At 37.9% G+C, this 16012-nt stretch overlaps 3 protein-coding genes across 3 annotated transcripts; 2 read left to right on the forward strand and 1 right to left on the reverse strand.

Annotated features, from left to right (window-relative positions):
* Positions 1 to 2705: 2705 nt before the first annotated feature.
* On the forward strand, positions 2706 to 8755 carry LOC101307461 (TMV resistance protein N-like). The gene is made up of 8 exons (XM_004292670.1): positions 2706 to 2769; positions 3690 to 3972; positions 4113 to 4615; positions 4941 to 6048; positions 6404 to 6721; positions 6843 to 7823; positions 7901 to 8467; positions 8651 to 8755. The coding sequence occupies exons 3-8, from the start codon at positions 4122 to 4124 to the stop codon at positions 8753 to 8755; spliced, it is 3573 nt and encodes a 1190-aa protein (XP_004292718.1). The 5' UTR covers positions 2706 to 2769; positions 3690 to 3972; positions 4113 to 4121.
* Positions 8672 to 13284, forward strand: LOC101294233. The gene is made up of 6 exons (XM_004290861.1): positions 8672 to 9755; positions 9878 to 10401; positions 10535 to 10691; positions 11386 to 11873; positions 11995 to 12130; positions 12297 to 13284. Exons 2-6 carry the CDS (start codon positions 9899 to 9901, stop codon positions 13116 to 13118), a joined length of 2106 nt encoding a protein of 701 aa, XP_004290909.1. The 5' UTR covers positions 8672 to 9755; positions 9878 to 9898; the 3' UTR covers positions 13119 to 13284.
* LOC101294527 (protein KRTCAP2 homolog) lies at positions 13281 to 15890 on the reverse strand. Its single transcript, XM_004290862.1, has 5 exons — positions 15846 to 15890; positions 15326 to 15494; positions 15182 to 15233; positions 14050 to 14116; positions 13281 to 13721 (listed from the first exon to the last, which is right to left on the reverse strand). Exons 2-5 carry the CDS (start codon positions 15479 to 15481, stop codon positions 13631 to 13633), a joined length of 366 nt encoding a protein of 121 aa, XP_004290910.1. The 5' UTR covers positions 15482 to 15494; positions 15846 to 15890; the 3' UTR covers positions 13281 to 13630.
* Between the last annotated feature and the right edge of the window lie 122 nt (positions 15891 to 16012).

Below are 16012 nucleotides of genomic sequence, written 5' to 3' on the forward strand. Positions count from 1 at the left end.
GAAATGTGGTTGGGGATATCCACCGGAGAAAGACCCCGACAAATTTGCTTGTGTCTTCGCTATCGCCTTTTGTTTTGCTAGCCAATAATCTTTTCTAGGCCCTGGCGACATAGTGCTTGGATTCATCTCCATGATACGCTCTTCCCTCTCTTGGATTTGAATTGCTCATTCCGCATAACCATTTGGAGCCGCATATATTCTCATTGTTGTTGGTCTTGCAATTGCCTTGCATATGCTTCATCTCGTTTTTCCCTCGCTGACAAGATTGATGCTTGGCTGTTTGTAAGCGTCACGACAGCAGATGCAACATGTGATTCTTCTTTGGTTGCCTTCCCTTTTCGTTGTGCTTCCTTTGCAGCCTTTCTTCCTATAGGTCACGCATTCGGGTTGGGAACAACTTCATCAACATCTTTTTTTTAAGTTGATAGGAGAAACATCACAACTTGGTTGGGTAGACATATCTTCATTGCCTCCCATTGATGTTGCCGCACTCGTCTCGACCGGAGGTGGAATGTCACGAAATGCTTGAAAACCTTGAACAACTTCATAGCAAGCAAAACTTGAGAAATCTTTTTGTCTCTTGATTGATTTCCCTTTGGACATCGCTTGTTTCCAAATCTCTTGTGCTTTCTTATACTACAAATTTAAAAACTACAATTAATGGGATACATGAAATAGTAACTAATTTATCAAAATATCATAATAATTATGTAAACACGAAATTAGTAACTAATTATTCATACCTCATCAAGTGGACTTGTACCACTCTTTACCCAATTCTTAGCTTGTCGTAATGCACAATGCCATTGAAACAATTCGGGTTTCAGAATTCTTCACCTCCCTATAAATGCAGATGCACTTCGATCGGTAGCATCTGGTAAATTTTCGAATTAGTGTTTGCGGACATTATCCCATAGCTCGGCTTTCTTTTGATCTTTACCCTTTCCCGAATCTTGGCTAATAAACCTCCATGACTTGCACAATTGGAGGTCTTCCTCTGGACTCCATTTGGGCAAAGTTGTGTTAATTCCAACCATGGTTGAAACAAAGGAAAAACCTAGAAGATGAAATCTATGGAATTTAAAAACTAAGAAATTTTGATGTGTGAGAGAAATTGGTGTGGAATGTGTAAAATTTTGATGGGTATTTATAGGGGATTATACAAAAAATTTAATATTTTTGACTTTTTTTTCCTGCCCGTTGAAAGGGTTAATTTTTTTCTTACCATTAATTTTTTGTTCCAAAAAATTCCAAACGGTCGAATTTTGTTTAAAAAAAATTTAGTTGCAACGGTCATCAATTATGGACCATAAGATCTGTCAAAACATCTCAAACCAATGGTCAAGATCTGTGGACCGTTGCATTTGAAACCTTTCTAGATGGCCTCCAGTGTGCGACGCGTGGCGTGGTCCCCTTCTCTCTGTTGCGCCCACAAGTCGTCATCACACGCACGTCGGTCGATCGTTGCAGTTGGTTCGTGTGCGAAACACAGCTTCCAGGCTCATGGGTCGGGGGATGCTCATTGCTGACGCAAGCCACGAGTTTGGGTCTAGGCTGAGATGGATCAAACTCACCTGGGTCACTCTTCTCCTCTCACCTGGGTTGAATATCTCCCCAACAAGCCACAAGCTTGGGTCTAGGCTGAGGTGGATCAAACTTGCCTTGGTCACTCTTCTCCTCTCACCTGGGTTGAATATCTCCCCAACAAAGTGACTTGTGCTAGAAAATGAGATAACCCATTTTATGAGTGGATTGATGTTTTTTGGGTTTGGGTTAGATTGCCTATGTGGCTTCTAACCGGGGTTGAATTTTTATGGATGGGTGTAGGGGTGGACTTTTAGGCACCGAAAAAACCGAAACCGGTTAAAACCGCACCGAACCGACACCGAGTAACCGAAACCGAATAGAACCGAGACAATCGGTTTCAGAAACCACACAAACCGAGAAATGCGGTGTCGGTTTGCGGTTCCATGCATCCTAAAAACCGATTAAACCGAACTGAACCGACATATATTCATTCTCCATATATTAATTATTAATACTTAATTCTACATTACGTGTTATATTCTTATCGGTTATGGGTTGTAAATAGTAGGCTTTCACACACATGATTATGTCTTTAAGTGTTTAAGTCTAATCGAAATCTTTCCCATGTAATTTTATCTTTTGTTATATATGAATGTTGGAGGCTTCAAATAAATTATGTATAAATTTTAGCTTCCCTTTTCATTTGGATTAGTTATTTGAACCCATTAGATTAACTTATTTGAAGTGTTGATAGTTTACAACTTTGATATGTTTATTTTTTATGTTATTTGGTTAAGTGTAAAAAATATTATGGATAATAGGTTTTGTAACCGAAACTGCACCGAAACCGAACCGATGTTAGGTTAACCGACAAGTGCGGTCTTTTATATATTTTTATCGGTTTCGGTTCTAGAAAATAGAAAACCGAAGCTTCGGTTTCGATTTTTGGTTAGTGCCTAAAAACCGAACCGTTGGGACCGAGTCCACCCGTAGATGGTGGACATGCTCTTAATTGTACCTTTCTCGCTTTTTTCGGGACGGACGGTCCAGATTTGATGGTGGATTAGGTTCACTAAGATGCTCACGACACTGTACTGTGTCCTTTATCCCTGTCAGGCTGTCACGCAGTGGTCAGTTTTCTTGTATATAAAGTCCGGGCCCTGCATGTTCATTCTTTTGAGAAGCAAAAGGACACCGGAAAGTCGAGACTCGAGTTCTCCGCCGAAGACGTCGCCGTCTACAGTACGTTTGCTTCGCCACTCTATTTTCCTTGCTTTCTAGAATTGTATGTATTTTGGAACTTATAGTTAGATGGGTGATTGAGAAATGTAAACCAAGGAATTGATCGATTTGCTTGCTTTGTTCATAAACTAAAAGAAGAAGAATGAAACTTTAAACAAATGCGATCAGCTTCATGTTTGTGTGTGTGTGTCTATATTCCTGTCGTTCATACTATAATTTCCGTCAATGATCCCTATTATGACTCTGAAAAGAAATAAAAATAAATCCTTCTGCTGTTGATACGGCCCTTATAGTGAGATCGGAATTTTGTTTGGAAGAGTAGAAGATGTTCTACCCAGATTCAGGAGTGCGTTAATGTATGAACACTGAACAGTTGAACCCAGTTTTGGCACATAATATGGGGTCAAATAGGATTGAAGATGCTGTTGATGGATTTTTCATTCAAAAGGAGTGGAATCAAGGTAGATGAGACCTCTATTTCTGTTTATTGATGTGAACAAGGTCTTAAAAGAATGTGAATTACAAAAGGTACCCAATTCAAGGACCTGCAGTTGCAATATCATTTTCAGTAGCTTGCTTATTATTCTTTTCATTGTTTTTTCAATTGTTAGGCTTTTCTTGCTTAAGATACATCTCTATCGTGTAAATGCGTAATGGTGAAGCAGGCATTTCTTTCTTTTTCTGAGTCTTTTCTCCATTTTTGTTTAGTGGTGTTTGCAAGCTTTGTTCATGTTTTGCCTCTATGGCTCTATCTATGATTTTTTTTTCTTCGAATTCGTCATTGACCCTTTCCTTTTTTTAAGCGTGCTGCTTGCACTAATTAATTGATCATCTTCACACCAGCTACTAGTCAATTAGTCAGTCTTCCCATTAAATATTGATTTAACAGTTAACACTAATTAATTAATTTCATCTTGCAGTTAATCTTACAGCTACCAAGACTTTGTCTCTTCGGTGACCACATATAGGTTTTACAATGATCTTCAAGTATTGTTTTAACATATTAAAAGAGCAATCTGAATAGCAAGTGAGATTCAACTGATGCCTGTGTAGCGGAAAGAATTATGTTGGTTTCCCTGAACCTGCATATTTGTAATCTTTGATTACTCCCTGCAAGTTCGATCTCTAGCAAGCTGCTTCCTGATTAAGCAATAAATCTATCTTCAAACGACTTGTTTCTACCTTTCTACTGAATCCCAAAAGGTAATTATTACTGACTGGCAGATTCCATATCAGGGAGTACCATAGTGTGGTGCTGCCTCTTTTTTCTATAATACATCTATGTTACCTTCAAAGACCTGAATATATGCAGCCAGTTATCATCTATGAATATGGATTTGCAGGTTATTAATATGGCTTCCGCCTCTTCTCTTTCTGTTGCTGCTCATGTTCTCCCTCATGACAAGTATGATGTCTTTCTTAGTTTTAGAGGTATAGACACGCGCCTGAAATTTACCACCTATCTTTATGACGCTTTAAAGCGGAGAAAAATTGATACCTACATAGATGACCAACTTGAAAGAGGAGAGGAAATTGAACTTGCGCTATTGGAAGCAATTGAGCAATCAAGGATTTCGATAATTGTTTTCTCAAAAAACTACGCCTCTTCTAGGTGGTGCTTGGATGAACTTGTCCATATACTTAAATGCAAGCAAAAATATGGACGTATTGTTATACCTGTATTTTACGAAATAGATCCATCACATGTACGGAAACAGGAGGAAAGTTATGCAGATGCATTTGTAAGTCATGAAAAAGAAAAACGTTTCAAGGACAAAGTGCTCATTTGGAGGGATGCTTTGTCAACTGCAGCCAATCTATCTGGGTTTGATTCCCAAAATGTTAGGTAAGTAACTCGATCTGTAACTTCATCCTGTTTTAGAGCATTATAATTCCAACAGATTCTCTATTTTTTGTATCATAGGGACGCTTTTGCTTCCATAATTTTTCCTTATCCAACTCCAGCTGATTTCTTATTTTACAGCAATTTCTTAAGTGTCCATGATTCTTCCTTACAATTGTAGAGATTACTGTAAATTTTGGGAATTTTGTTTCATCTTTCTTCATTATCCCTATAGGAGATAGTTGGGAAGCTGTTAGATATGATTTAAAGAATAATTAATTGCACATATCTACCAAGTATTCACTAATTTTTAATATATGCATGCTAGGACCGAGGCTGAATTAGTTGAGAAAATTGTCAATGATATCTTGGGGAAATTGATGCGTATCTCATCGACTTCTGTGAGGGGCCTTATTGGGTTTGAGAGTCAGATTCAACAAATTGAATCGTTGTTATGCATTGACGCAGAAGATGTTGAATTCCGCCTTGTAGGTATTTGGGGTATGGGCGGTATTGGTAAGACCACTCTTGCTGATGCTGTGTATCACCGTCACTCTTCTAAATTCGATACTTGTACATTTCTTTCCAATGTTAGGGAGGAGTCGGAGAAACGAGGAATACTTGATTTGCGTAATGAGCTCTTTCGCAAGTTGTTAATGGACAAAAGTCTAAGTATTGACACTCCATCTATAGGGTTATTTGTTTTAAACAGGTTGTCACGTACAAAGGTGCTCGTGGTTCTTGATGATGTGAATGAATCAGAACAGTTAGATTATTTACTTGGACAACAAGTTGTTTTTGGCTGTGGGAGTAGAGTTATTATTACTTCCAGAGATAGGCGCCCATTGATAGAAAGAGTGGATGATGATCTTATATACAAGGTGATTAAGTTAAATGATGTTGATGCTCTCAAGCTCTTTCAGTTGAAAGCTTTCAGAGATGGTGCTTCCAAAATAGATAATTCAGAGTTGTTAGAAGAGGTGGTAAGTTATGCTGAAGGTATCCCATTAGTTCTTAAAATTTTGGGTTCCTTATTCCGTAATTGCAATAACGAAAAAGATTGCAAGGATAAGTTGAAAATATTGAAAAGGTTTCCCGACAAAAAAATCCAGGATGTGTTAAGAGTGAGTTATAATGGGTTACAGGAACATGAGAGACAGATATTTCTTGATATTGCATGTTTCTTCAAAGGGGAAAACAAGTATGATGTTGAAAGACTGATAGAAATGCATGGATTCTGTGCACCACTTCAGGGAATATCAGTTCTCATTGATATGTCTCTCATATCAATTTCAGTGAATGATTGCTTAGAGATGCATGATTTGTTGCAAGAGATGGGTATGTCAATTGTGCGTGAACAATGTACTTTTGACCCGGGAAGACGCAGTAGGCTGTGGAGTGTTGATGATAGCTATCAAGTATTGAAATATAATACTGTAAGTGCTAAATTTACATTCTTTAAACTGCATACATGAGCTGCTAAAATCCATGTTCACTTATGTTAATTGTGTTTCATTTCATCTGGAAATTGATTCTTTCTTGGTCCAAACCGAAGTTTTTAATCATCATCATTATCATTACATTTTTCTTATACTTAAAAACTAAGAATACATAACTAGTCAATCAGTTGAACTTTTTAGGAACACAGTTTGAGGCTCTAAACTTTATCAAATTCAAGTTAAAACTTCTGATTATCTTTGAATAAAAAATGGAATGAAATTGACACTCATATTTTCATTAGCATATTCTCTTTTTATAAGTACTTTCTTTACCCTTGGTGTTATTTTATAGGGAACTGCAAGAGTTGAAGTCATGTTTGTTAACATCTCTAGGATTCAAGGTTTACAGTTGAGTCGCACAACCTTCAAAAATATGCATAACTTGAGGTTGCTAAAGTTTCATGCTCCATTCAAACATTCGCAAGAAGATGTAGACGAGGCCAACAAAGTGTACCTTCCTCAAGGACTCGAGTCTCTTCCTGAAGGCCTTAGATATCTCTACTGGGATGGATACCGTTTTAAATCTTTGCCATCGGAATTTCTTCCACGTAACCTTGTTGAGCTTCGTATGTCTTATAGCCTAATTGAGAAACTTTGGAGTAATGGCAAGGTACGTAATTTTCACCTTTCCCTTCATCAATATCAATCAAATTATGTACGTAATCAGCTAGAAATATCCATGTTAAGTTTCTTTTCTCAATATATTTATGTCTTTACTCTATTTGTTACAGAATCTCGGTAGCTTAAAAGTGATAGATCTTAGTTATTCCAAAGAACTTTGTGAAGTTCCAGATCTCTCTGAGAGTCCAAATATTGAGGAAATAGATTTCAGTTGGTGTATAAGCTTGGCTGAAGTTCCTTCATATTTTGAAAATCTCAAGAAGCTAACATCTCTGAATCTGAGTGGGTGTGAGAACCTTGAAACTTTTCCAAATGAGATGCCATGCAATTTGAGATTCTTAAATTTGTCTTATTGCGAATATCTGACAAAAGTTCCAGATCTCTCTCGTTGTGCAAATATTGAGAATATAGATCTCAGTGCTACAAATTTGGTTGAAATTCCTTCATACTTTCAACATCTTGACAAGCTTACTTCCCTGAATCTGGCATTCTGCATGATGCTTGAATATCTCCCGGAGTTACCATGCAATGTGGAATACTTAAATTTGGATTTTTGTGGAAGCTTGAACAAACTTCATAATAGCATCTACAAATTAAATTGTCTTGCAAATCTCAGTCTTGGATTCTGTTCGACACTAGAAAAATTGCCTCCCTTCTCAGTCGGTCTGTGCTCTTTGAAAGAATTTAACATTGGTGGGTGCGACAGGTTACAAATCCCTGATGATCTCATTTGCTTATCCTCGTTGCACATTCTAAATCTAGAAGACAGCATGATTGAGAGCATACCTGTAAGCATCAATAATGTTTCTGGCCTTCGTATTCTGAAGTTAAGCGAATGCAAGAAGCTTCAATCTTTACCCGAGCTCCCAGCGCTGCTAGAAACTTTGGAGGCAGATGGGTGCACGTCATTGCAGCAGGTGGCGAGTTCAAGGACGTCTGCACATCAATTTGAAGATCCTTGTTACCGTGAAGAACTTCTTAACTTCATTGACTGCATAGATTTGAATGACAATTCAAGGAGCAACATAATGGATGATGCACGTAGTAGCATTATGAAAATGGCATCATCAAAAGTTGATAAAACAATACATGTACATCTTTGTTTCTCTCTCACGCACTCACTTTTTGTCTATATAAGTTCTTATATGACTTCTCTTTACTTATACAGCCAGATCGATTGTCAACGGAGGATTCAGTTACTGTCATTTACCCGGGAAATGCAATTCCGGAATGGTTCAGCTATCGTGCAGAGGGATGTTCAGTGGAAATTGAGTTTTCTCCAGATTGGTTTCACAATGCAGACTTCTTGGGATTTGCTCTATGCGCTGTGGTGGCATCCGAGTTCGAGTTGACATGTCAGTGCAATTACAAAACCCACAATGGTGAAGGCTATGGATACTCATCCATAATCCCAAACACGGTCCTTCGTGGGGCAAGAACAAATTCAGATCATGTGTTGTGGTCCTTTACCGGGGCAAAACATTCAAGTGCAGGAGCCAGCCTCGTTCCTTTCACCAAAGTCGCTAAAGCGTCTTTTCACTTCTACGCAAGTGGGTTTATTAAGGGAATATTGAAGGCGTGTGGGATCCGCTTATTGTATGCCCATGATTCTGGAAGCGGCCCTGGCAAGCCTAACAGAGATGTAAACACAGGCGGCACATCGAGCGGTCTTGCTGACCAGACTGTTGATGAGAACAATGCGACTGTTTTACCAGATGTGCCTTTGCAGGAGGTGGTAAGAACTGATCAGGACTCTTAATGCTGTCTTATTTATTCTTCATGACCTGATATTGATGGAACTAATTAGTTTGAGATTGCATTCTAGAGAACCGGGGAGGACATTACCCAATTCCAACTAGTATAAACTTGTTGATCTTCATTTTTCAAATACTGATAGCATCCTTCCAACTGTATTCAGGAACAACCCAGCAAGAAACTGAAGAGGCAAGCAGGGGCATCAACTCAGAAGCCAAAGAGAAAGACCCAAGCTCCACCTTACCTCAAAGACTTTGTGCCCAAGTAAAGGATCGGAGGAGTAGATAAGTTGCTATTGCTGAGTTCACTGTCTAATTGATCCTTCATTTGCTGTCTAGCTGATTGATCATTTTACAGGTTATATTCATATGGCTGCAGTCTAATTGATTCTTCATTACACTATGGATGCTGTTGTAGCTTTTAGAACCTAAAGTTGATACGCGCACGTGATACTGCTTCAATTGAAAAATATGCAGAAGTCTGATTGACTCGGCTAGAACCCCATGCAAAATTGCAAATGATGAACCCCAGTTTCTGTTAGGGGACTTTCATGATATTACGAACCTGCATTCCTCTATGGAGTATGGACTACTACCCGGTGTTTATATATACGGTGTTTTCATCCATGCATGATTTGTTTATTCTGAGACGGTGTCTTTTTGTTCGAAGAGAATCCGAGACAAAGTCTTGGTAATTGACTTGCAGCTGCTAATAAATCAATTAGCTAATATTCAGTCAATCGCCAACTTTGAATAATCAAACTGGGAGACTGACTCATTGACTAGTAGCAGCTGAGACGATGCCGACATGCCTGATTTAATCAATTAGTGCAAGCAGCAAGCATGTCTTTTTCATTGACGACCACAAATAGGATTAAGATCGATATTGTTTTAACACTAATCAAGTCGGTCTCTGTGACGTGGTTGAAAAGTATAGAGATGAGGGCTTCCATATAAATAGCGATAGAGATTCAAACTGATGAATGTGCAGCGGAAAAGATACATCTTTGAGGAAATGGTTTTGCCTGAACCTGCATTTGACCTCTGATATATATACTTTCCGGCAAGTTCGATCTCTTCAATCTCTAGCTGAGTACGTCCCGATTAGAATTAGTCTCTCTTCACAGTACTTGTTTTGCATGCTCTTCGTTGCTGAATACCGGCCAATAGGTAATTACAATAGGCAATGGCGGAGCCAATGTAAGACCAGTGGGGGCCTTGCCCCCAGTAAAATATTGAAATCTGTTGATTAACCTTCTTTGTAGATAGGTAATTAATAATTCGATACTACTGACTTTTGCAGATTCCCTTATATCACAGTACTGTACAGAGTCAATAATTGAATAGGAGAACTAACTGCAAGCTGCTTCTATATGAATATGGATTTGCAGGTTATCAATAATTCAATATATATGGCTTCTTCCTCTTCTGCTGTTGCTGCTGCTGCTGTTCATGAACTCCTTCGAGACAAGTATGATGTCTTTCTTAGTTTTAGAGGTCTAGACACGCGCCAGACGTTTACCGAAGATCTTTATCAGGGTTTAACTTGGAAGAAGATTGATACCTTTATCTATGATAGACTTGAAGTAGGAGCTGAAATTGAATATGCTCTGGAGGCAGCAATCGAGAAGTCAAAGATTTCGATAATTGTTTTCTCACAAGGCTACGCCTCTTCTAGGTGGTGCTTGGATGAACTTGTGCACATACTGAAATGCAAGAAAAGATATGGACGGACTGTTGTACCTGTGTTTTACGAGATAGAGCCGTCAGTTGTACGGAAACAAGAGAAGAGTTATGCAGATGCATTTGTGAAATATGAAAAAAGTTTCAAGTACCACATGGACAAGGTGCTCATTTGGAGGGATGCTCTGTCAGCTGCAGCCGCCCTATCTGGATATCATACACAAAAATACAGGTATTAATTTGTACGTCTTTGTAATTTTATTTTTCATTAGCTTCTACTTTTGGTAAAACTGATAACGAAGAATACTAGTATTTATTCACCCCATACTAATTAAGTACGTATTTCTGTTCTCCAATTATACAAGTCCGGAGTCTGCATTTGTTTACACAATTGTCGAAGAAACTTGGGAGAAATTGGATTGTATCTCGTCAACTAAATCGAGGGACCTCTTTGGGATTGAAAGGCAGCTTCTTCATCAACAAATTGAATTGTTATTATCCATTCAAGCACAAGATGTTCCGGTAAGTCCTCTGACTCGTCTGATTTAGATTCTTGTTCGTTTTCTTACAATTGTTACGAAGAGTTAGAGAGATATGGAATACGTCATGTTTATTAGTGATAAGGAAACCCTAGATATTTGCTCTCAATCTATAGGGTCACATTTTTTAGACAGGTTTCTCTGTACTGATGTCCTTGTTGTTATAGACAATGTGAACGATTAATCAAGCCAAATGCAAAGCTTTACTTAGGTCAGTAACATATAATAATAAGCTTTAATACGAGGAAAACAAGAACTACATTATGATCATGAGCATATAATATAGGCCGGTCTATGTATTCTTAGGTCAGTGACATAAAACAAGGATATATTAAGGATGAGATTGATTGTACGATGAGGTTATTAGATATACAGCAAAAAAAGAAGAACAATGATTGACACTCATTAGTGATTATCGAAATGTTTATGTATGTGAATTGGAATTCCAAATGCAAGCTCTGATTTTTTGAGTTCATTTAATTTCTAATTTAGTCTTCAAGGTAATACCATAGTGCGGTAGCTCTTTCCTTTGTTCAGTATATAGTACAATCAAATATTATTTCTTTCAGTATTCAAAAAAATAAAAATTTCTTTCTTTCAAAACTCAAAAGACAAAAGAACCTCAAATATAACTAGCATTATATATTAACCAGAAGCATGTAGTAATACAATTGCAGGTTATGAATACTTCTGGTGCTGCACATGTACTCCCTCGAGACCAGTATGATGTCTTTCTCAGTTTTAGAGGTTCAGACACACGCCGGACATTTACTGGCGATCTTTATCAGGGTTTAACTTGGAAGAATATTGATACCTATATTGATAATAGACTCGAAAGAGGAGATGAAATTGAATGTTCCCTGGAGGAAGCAATTGAGCAATCAAAGATTTCGATAATTGTTTTCTCACAAGACTACGCTTCTTCTAGGTGGTGCTTGGATGAACTTGTGCACATACTGAAATGCAAGAAAAGATATGGACGGATTGTCATACCTGTGTTTTACGAGATAGATCCGTCAGTTGTACGGAAACAAGAGAAGAGTTATGCAGATGCATTTGTAGAACATGAAAAAAAATTCAAGAACAACATAGACAAAGTGCTCATTTGGAAGGATGCTTTGTCAGCTGCAGCCGGTCTGTATGGGTATCATATACAAAAATACAGGTAAATTGACTTTGTAATTTCATTTTTCATCAGCTTCAACTTTTGGTAAAATCGAATTAAAGGATACTTGTTATCAATTACCCTATACTGATTAAGTATTTCTGTTATCAATTTATGCTAGTCCCGAGTCTGCATATGTTTACACAATTGTCAAAGAAGTTTGGGAGAAATTGAATCGTACTTTGTCAACTAAATCGAGAGACCTCTTTGGGAATTTAAGTCATGATCAAGCACAACATGTTATGAAACGCAATGAGGTACTTTTCCGACTCTCTTCTCAATTACTTTCTTGTTCGTTTCTTACAGTGAGAATGTCCAAGCCACTGTCGACACTCCTAAAGTACAGTCTTAACCACTTTTATGGTCTATTAAGTTTTATAGTATGATCATTTCTTATTTCAGAACTAAATTTCTTTCTTGCAGGAATTGCAACAACAAATTTCAACTTCAGAGACTCCAATTTTGGAAGCAAATTCTTGGACTGCTATAGCCACATCAAGCAGCTTGGAGATCGAGAACCAAGACTATAGAATTCCAACAATGGCAATGTCATCAGCAGCCACAGAGCAGACCACTTCGATGATAAGCAACGATGAGCATCACACCCCGACTAGTGGTTCTGGTGCATCTTCTAGTCCAAAGCTATTAACAGAAGAAAATCTAGACCGCTTTGTTGAAGAACCAGAGTCTGAGAGTGCAGCGGTTGCAGTTGCTAGAAGTACTCTGAGAAACATCTCCCAATCTCATTTTAGTGATGGAATACTCCTCAGCAAGATAAGCGAAGCTTGCAGTACTCTTTCTAGAATCGCTACTAAAGAAGAAGAAGAGATCATCAAGACTCTAGAAGAACTTCTAGCCTCCTTGCCTGAAGCTCTGAATCAACTCAAAGAAGAAGAAGAAATTAATCTTCAAGCGACACGCGCAAGGAATGATCTGGCTGATCAGTTATCAGCAAAGAATCAAGCGCTCCAAAAACATAATCCAATCCTTCATCAGTGTAATGCAGACATCCAATCATTGGAGGTCAAGATTTCTGCCCTTCAAGCTCAACTTGCTACTAAGAAGATGGAGAAATCCAACATGATGCAAATAGTGGAAGCAGACCAGAGAGCTTCTAGAGAACTGTCTGATTCGCTAGATCAAGCAAAAATGATAGCGAAGCAAGCAGAAAACAAAGCTAAAGCACAAAAGGAAGCCTTCGAAGTTCTCTGTCGCAAAATAGGCTCATTGGGACACAAAATATAGGCCCTTGTAATCTAATTTCATTTTGAACCTCCATTTAGATCATCAAACCATCCTACCCTGAACCACAACAAGCACCACCGTTTTAACACCTTTTAGGTTTGAAGCTTTGTGGATGATACACTCCAACTTCGAATTCTTTTGTCAGAATAGGAAGTGGAATCGTGACAGAGAAATAGGCTACACACACACACACCCATCAGGGTGGCAAAATTTGACAGAACACAAAGGGGCTCTCCGTGGGATATAAGAAACTATGAAGAGAGAGAAGAAGTATGAAGTAATCAATATCATTTATATGCCCTAGCTAATCTCCACTCTCCAGGTGTACCAGATGTAAACAAGATCACAGAAATGCTATTGATCGAATCACATCTTTCAAGTTCCATGTTTGACAAATATCTGATACGTTAATACTGAATTTCTCTTTTCTACTACGGCTAAATTGTACTCAAAGTTGGATGAAAAGGAAACAAAAACATTTCAAAACATGTGAATTAAACAAACATCACCACTCAGTGCCTTTTTGTTTTAGATTCACTTTTGGTAAGCATTATCCCTGAAAGCTTGTTGACCTCATACAGTATTGCGGCAGAGAACAAGAAACTGCATGAAAAATTAGATCATTAACAACGTTGTAATCTTGAATACATCTCAAAGCTAATAAGAGCAACTGCAAGAGTTTAAGATACTCAAACGTTTTGAAGTCCTTATATTATGAAGTGGAATTGATATGTATCAAACTCACTGAATCTAAAACTCTAAATCTCTCCTTTTGCAAAGGACAGTAGCAAAAGTAAGCTACATTAAACAGTAGTCTAATCTCAACCACATGGAAAACATCAGGCTCCTTATCAATAAGGGGACTATATCCAAAACATGCACATCTGAGAATATACAATACCATAACTAGTAAATCATGAGCTAGCATTACCATGTTGTGATACAAACTCGATGGACAGTGCCAGCAGCAATAAGAGCAACTGCTTCTGCTACAATAACTGCAAAAGAAAATTAAATAAGTTTGGTCACTTAAGTAAAACACCAACAAAACAACAGTCTGCACACTGAGAAGGTGATTCATGAATAGACGGAAAAGAATCCTAAAGTAAAGCATCCTACCAAACTAATAAATAAAAGAGAAGTTCATAATCATTGTTCCTTTTTTTTCTTTCTTTCTTTCCGTCAATAGTTTAGTTGTTCAAATTTCAGGTGATTACTAATATCTGAACCACAGAGTCTCGTCAGCTTTCAGAAGCTATTACTAATACAGAGAAGTAGTAGCCCTTCAATGATGTAGTTCAAAGACTTAACATTTATTTATGCAATCCTTCCCTTATCGTTGAATATTAAACACAAGTTCAGATAATCTATGAACATTGGAAAGAGCTTAACATTCATTTATGCAATCCTTCCCTTACAAGCAAGGTACTTACTGAGTATGAAAAGCAAAGTCATTTATGTACAGCACTGATAAAATGTTACTCATACCATAAAAAGGAAGCATTTTGACTTTTGCAGGAAACATTTACTTAGCTTAACGTTCCACCCATCTTTCTCTTCCCCACAGAAGGTCAGATGACAAATTTGGTCAACTAGGTTCCTATAATTTAAGAGTTGCATTCTTCACCTCTCTTTCTGTGGATTTAGCTTAAAATTTCTATCCAAACTTCAAACAATCATGTAATAGGGATTTAGGAACGGGCTGGTCACACCTAGACATGCCATTCAAGAGAGTCCAAATATGACTTGCACGGTTAAGGGAAACCTAGGATTCAACATGCAGATAGAGTATATTCACAACAGTGGCATGTTACCGAGGCTTGTGCATTATCAATAGTTTCTTTGGATTGAACAATAAAGAGGATAGAAATTAGAGGATGGTCTTGTTATATCCAACAAATTGGCAAGGATGATTCTTCCTTGCAGAGGTGCAATTCTACGAAAGGTGCTCACTTGCCCACAAGAGATAGGATTGGTTTTTTTTTTTTTTTTTGCCACATTTTAAGACCCTAATTCACACTAAACCCTCTTAGACGCAAACAAACACAAATGAACACACTCACCAGCACCCCAGCCAGTCTTCACACCACATGATTCCTGGTAATTGCCAATGAACTGCAATAACAGAAACCAATGCCATATGATATAAGCTCACTGTATGGAACTACAAACAGTGCAAATTCTCCGAAATGAGCTCTAGAACTTACAGTGAGCAGCACAAGGAACAAGAGGGAACTGGTGAAACCCCCGAGAATCGTAAACAACTCAGTTGATGCCAACTTCCCTCTGTACATCTCTTGAAGTGACAGAATCACAGTGAACAAAAGGAAGGAATACATCATCGAACTTCCAGAACCCGCCATGATCTCCTTCTACCTGCATTTCAAACCATACCAAACAATGTCAACAACAAAAACTACAAATAAGCCCACAACAGCTTCACACACAAATTTCAAGATCGTGAAAAGGGTTTTTCTGGGTTCATCAATTTCTACAGTAAAGACATTATCTTTAACAAAACAGAACTAATACCGCATCAGATCTCTTAGCTTACTCACAAATTAAGCAAAAAAGAACAATCTTTCATGCCCAGGACTATAATTTGAGCACAGTAAAAGAGCATACATGTAATTCACCAAATTTGAAAACCAGCTGATCATGGTCAAAACCCAAATCAAATTAAACTCAGAATCACATTTGATCAGATACCCAAAACAGAGAGCATACCTCAGTATCGAAATAGCGAGCTCTCACTTAGATCCCTTTTCAGTCAAAAACACGAACAGAGCTCTGAACCCAGTTTTATTAGCCAAGGACTAGTCGTAAGGGCAATTACGTAAATCCAAGAAAACTCCGGGGACAAAGCGTCCAAAGAGAAAACAAAACCTGAAGAT

Source organism: Fragaria vesca, linkage group LG2 (assembly GCF_000184155.1).
Source record: "Fragaria vesca subsp. vesca linkage group LG2, FraVesHawaii_1.0, whole genome shotgun sequence".
Lineage (NCBI taxonomy): Eukaryota > Viridiplantae > Streptophyta > Magnoliopsida > Rosales > Rosaceae > Fragaria > Fragaria vesca.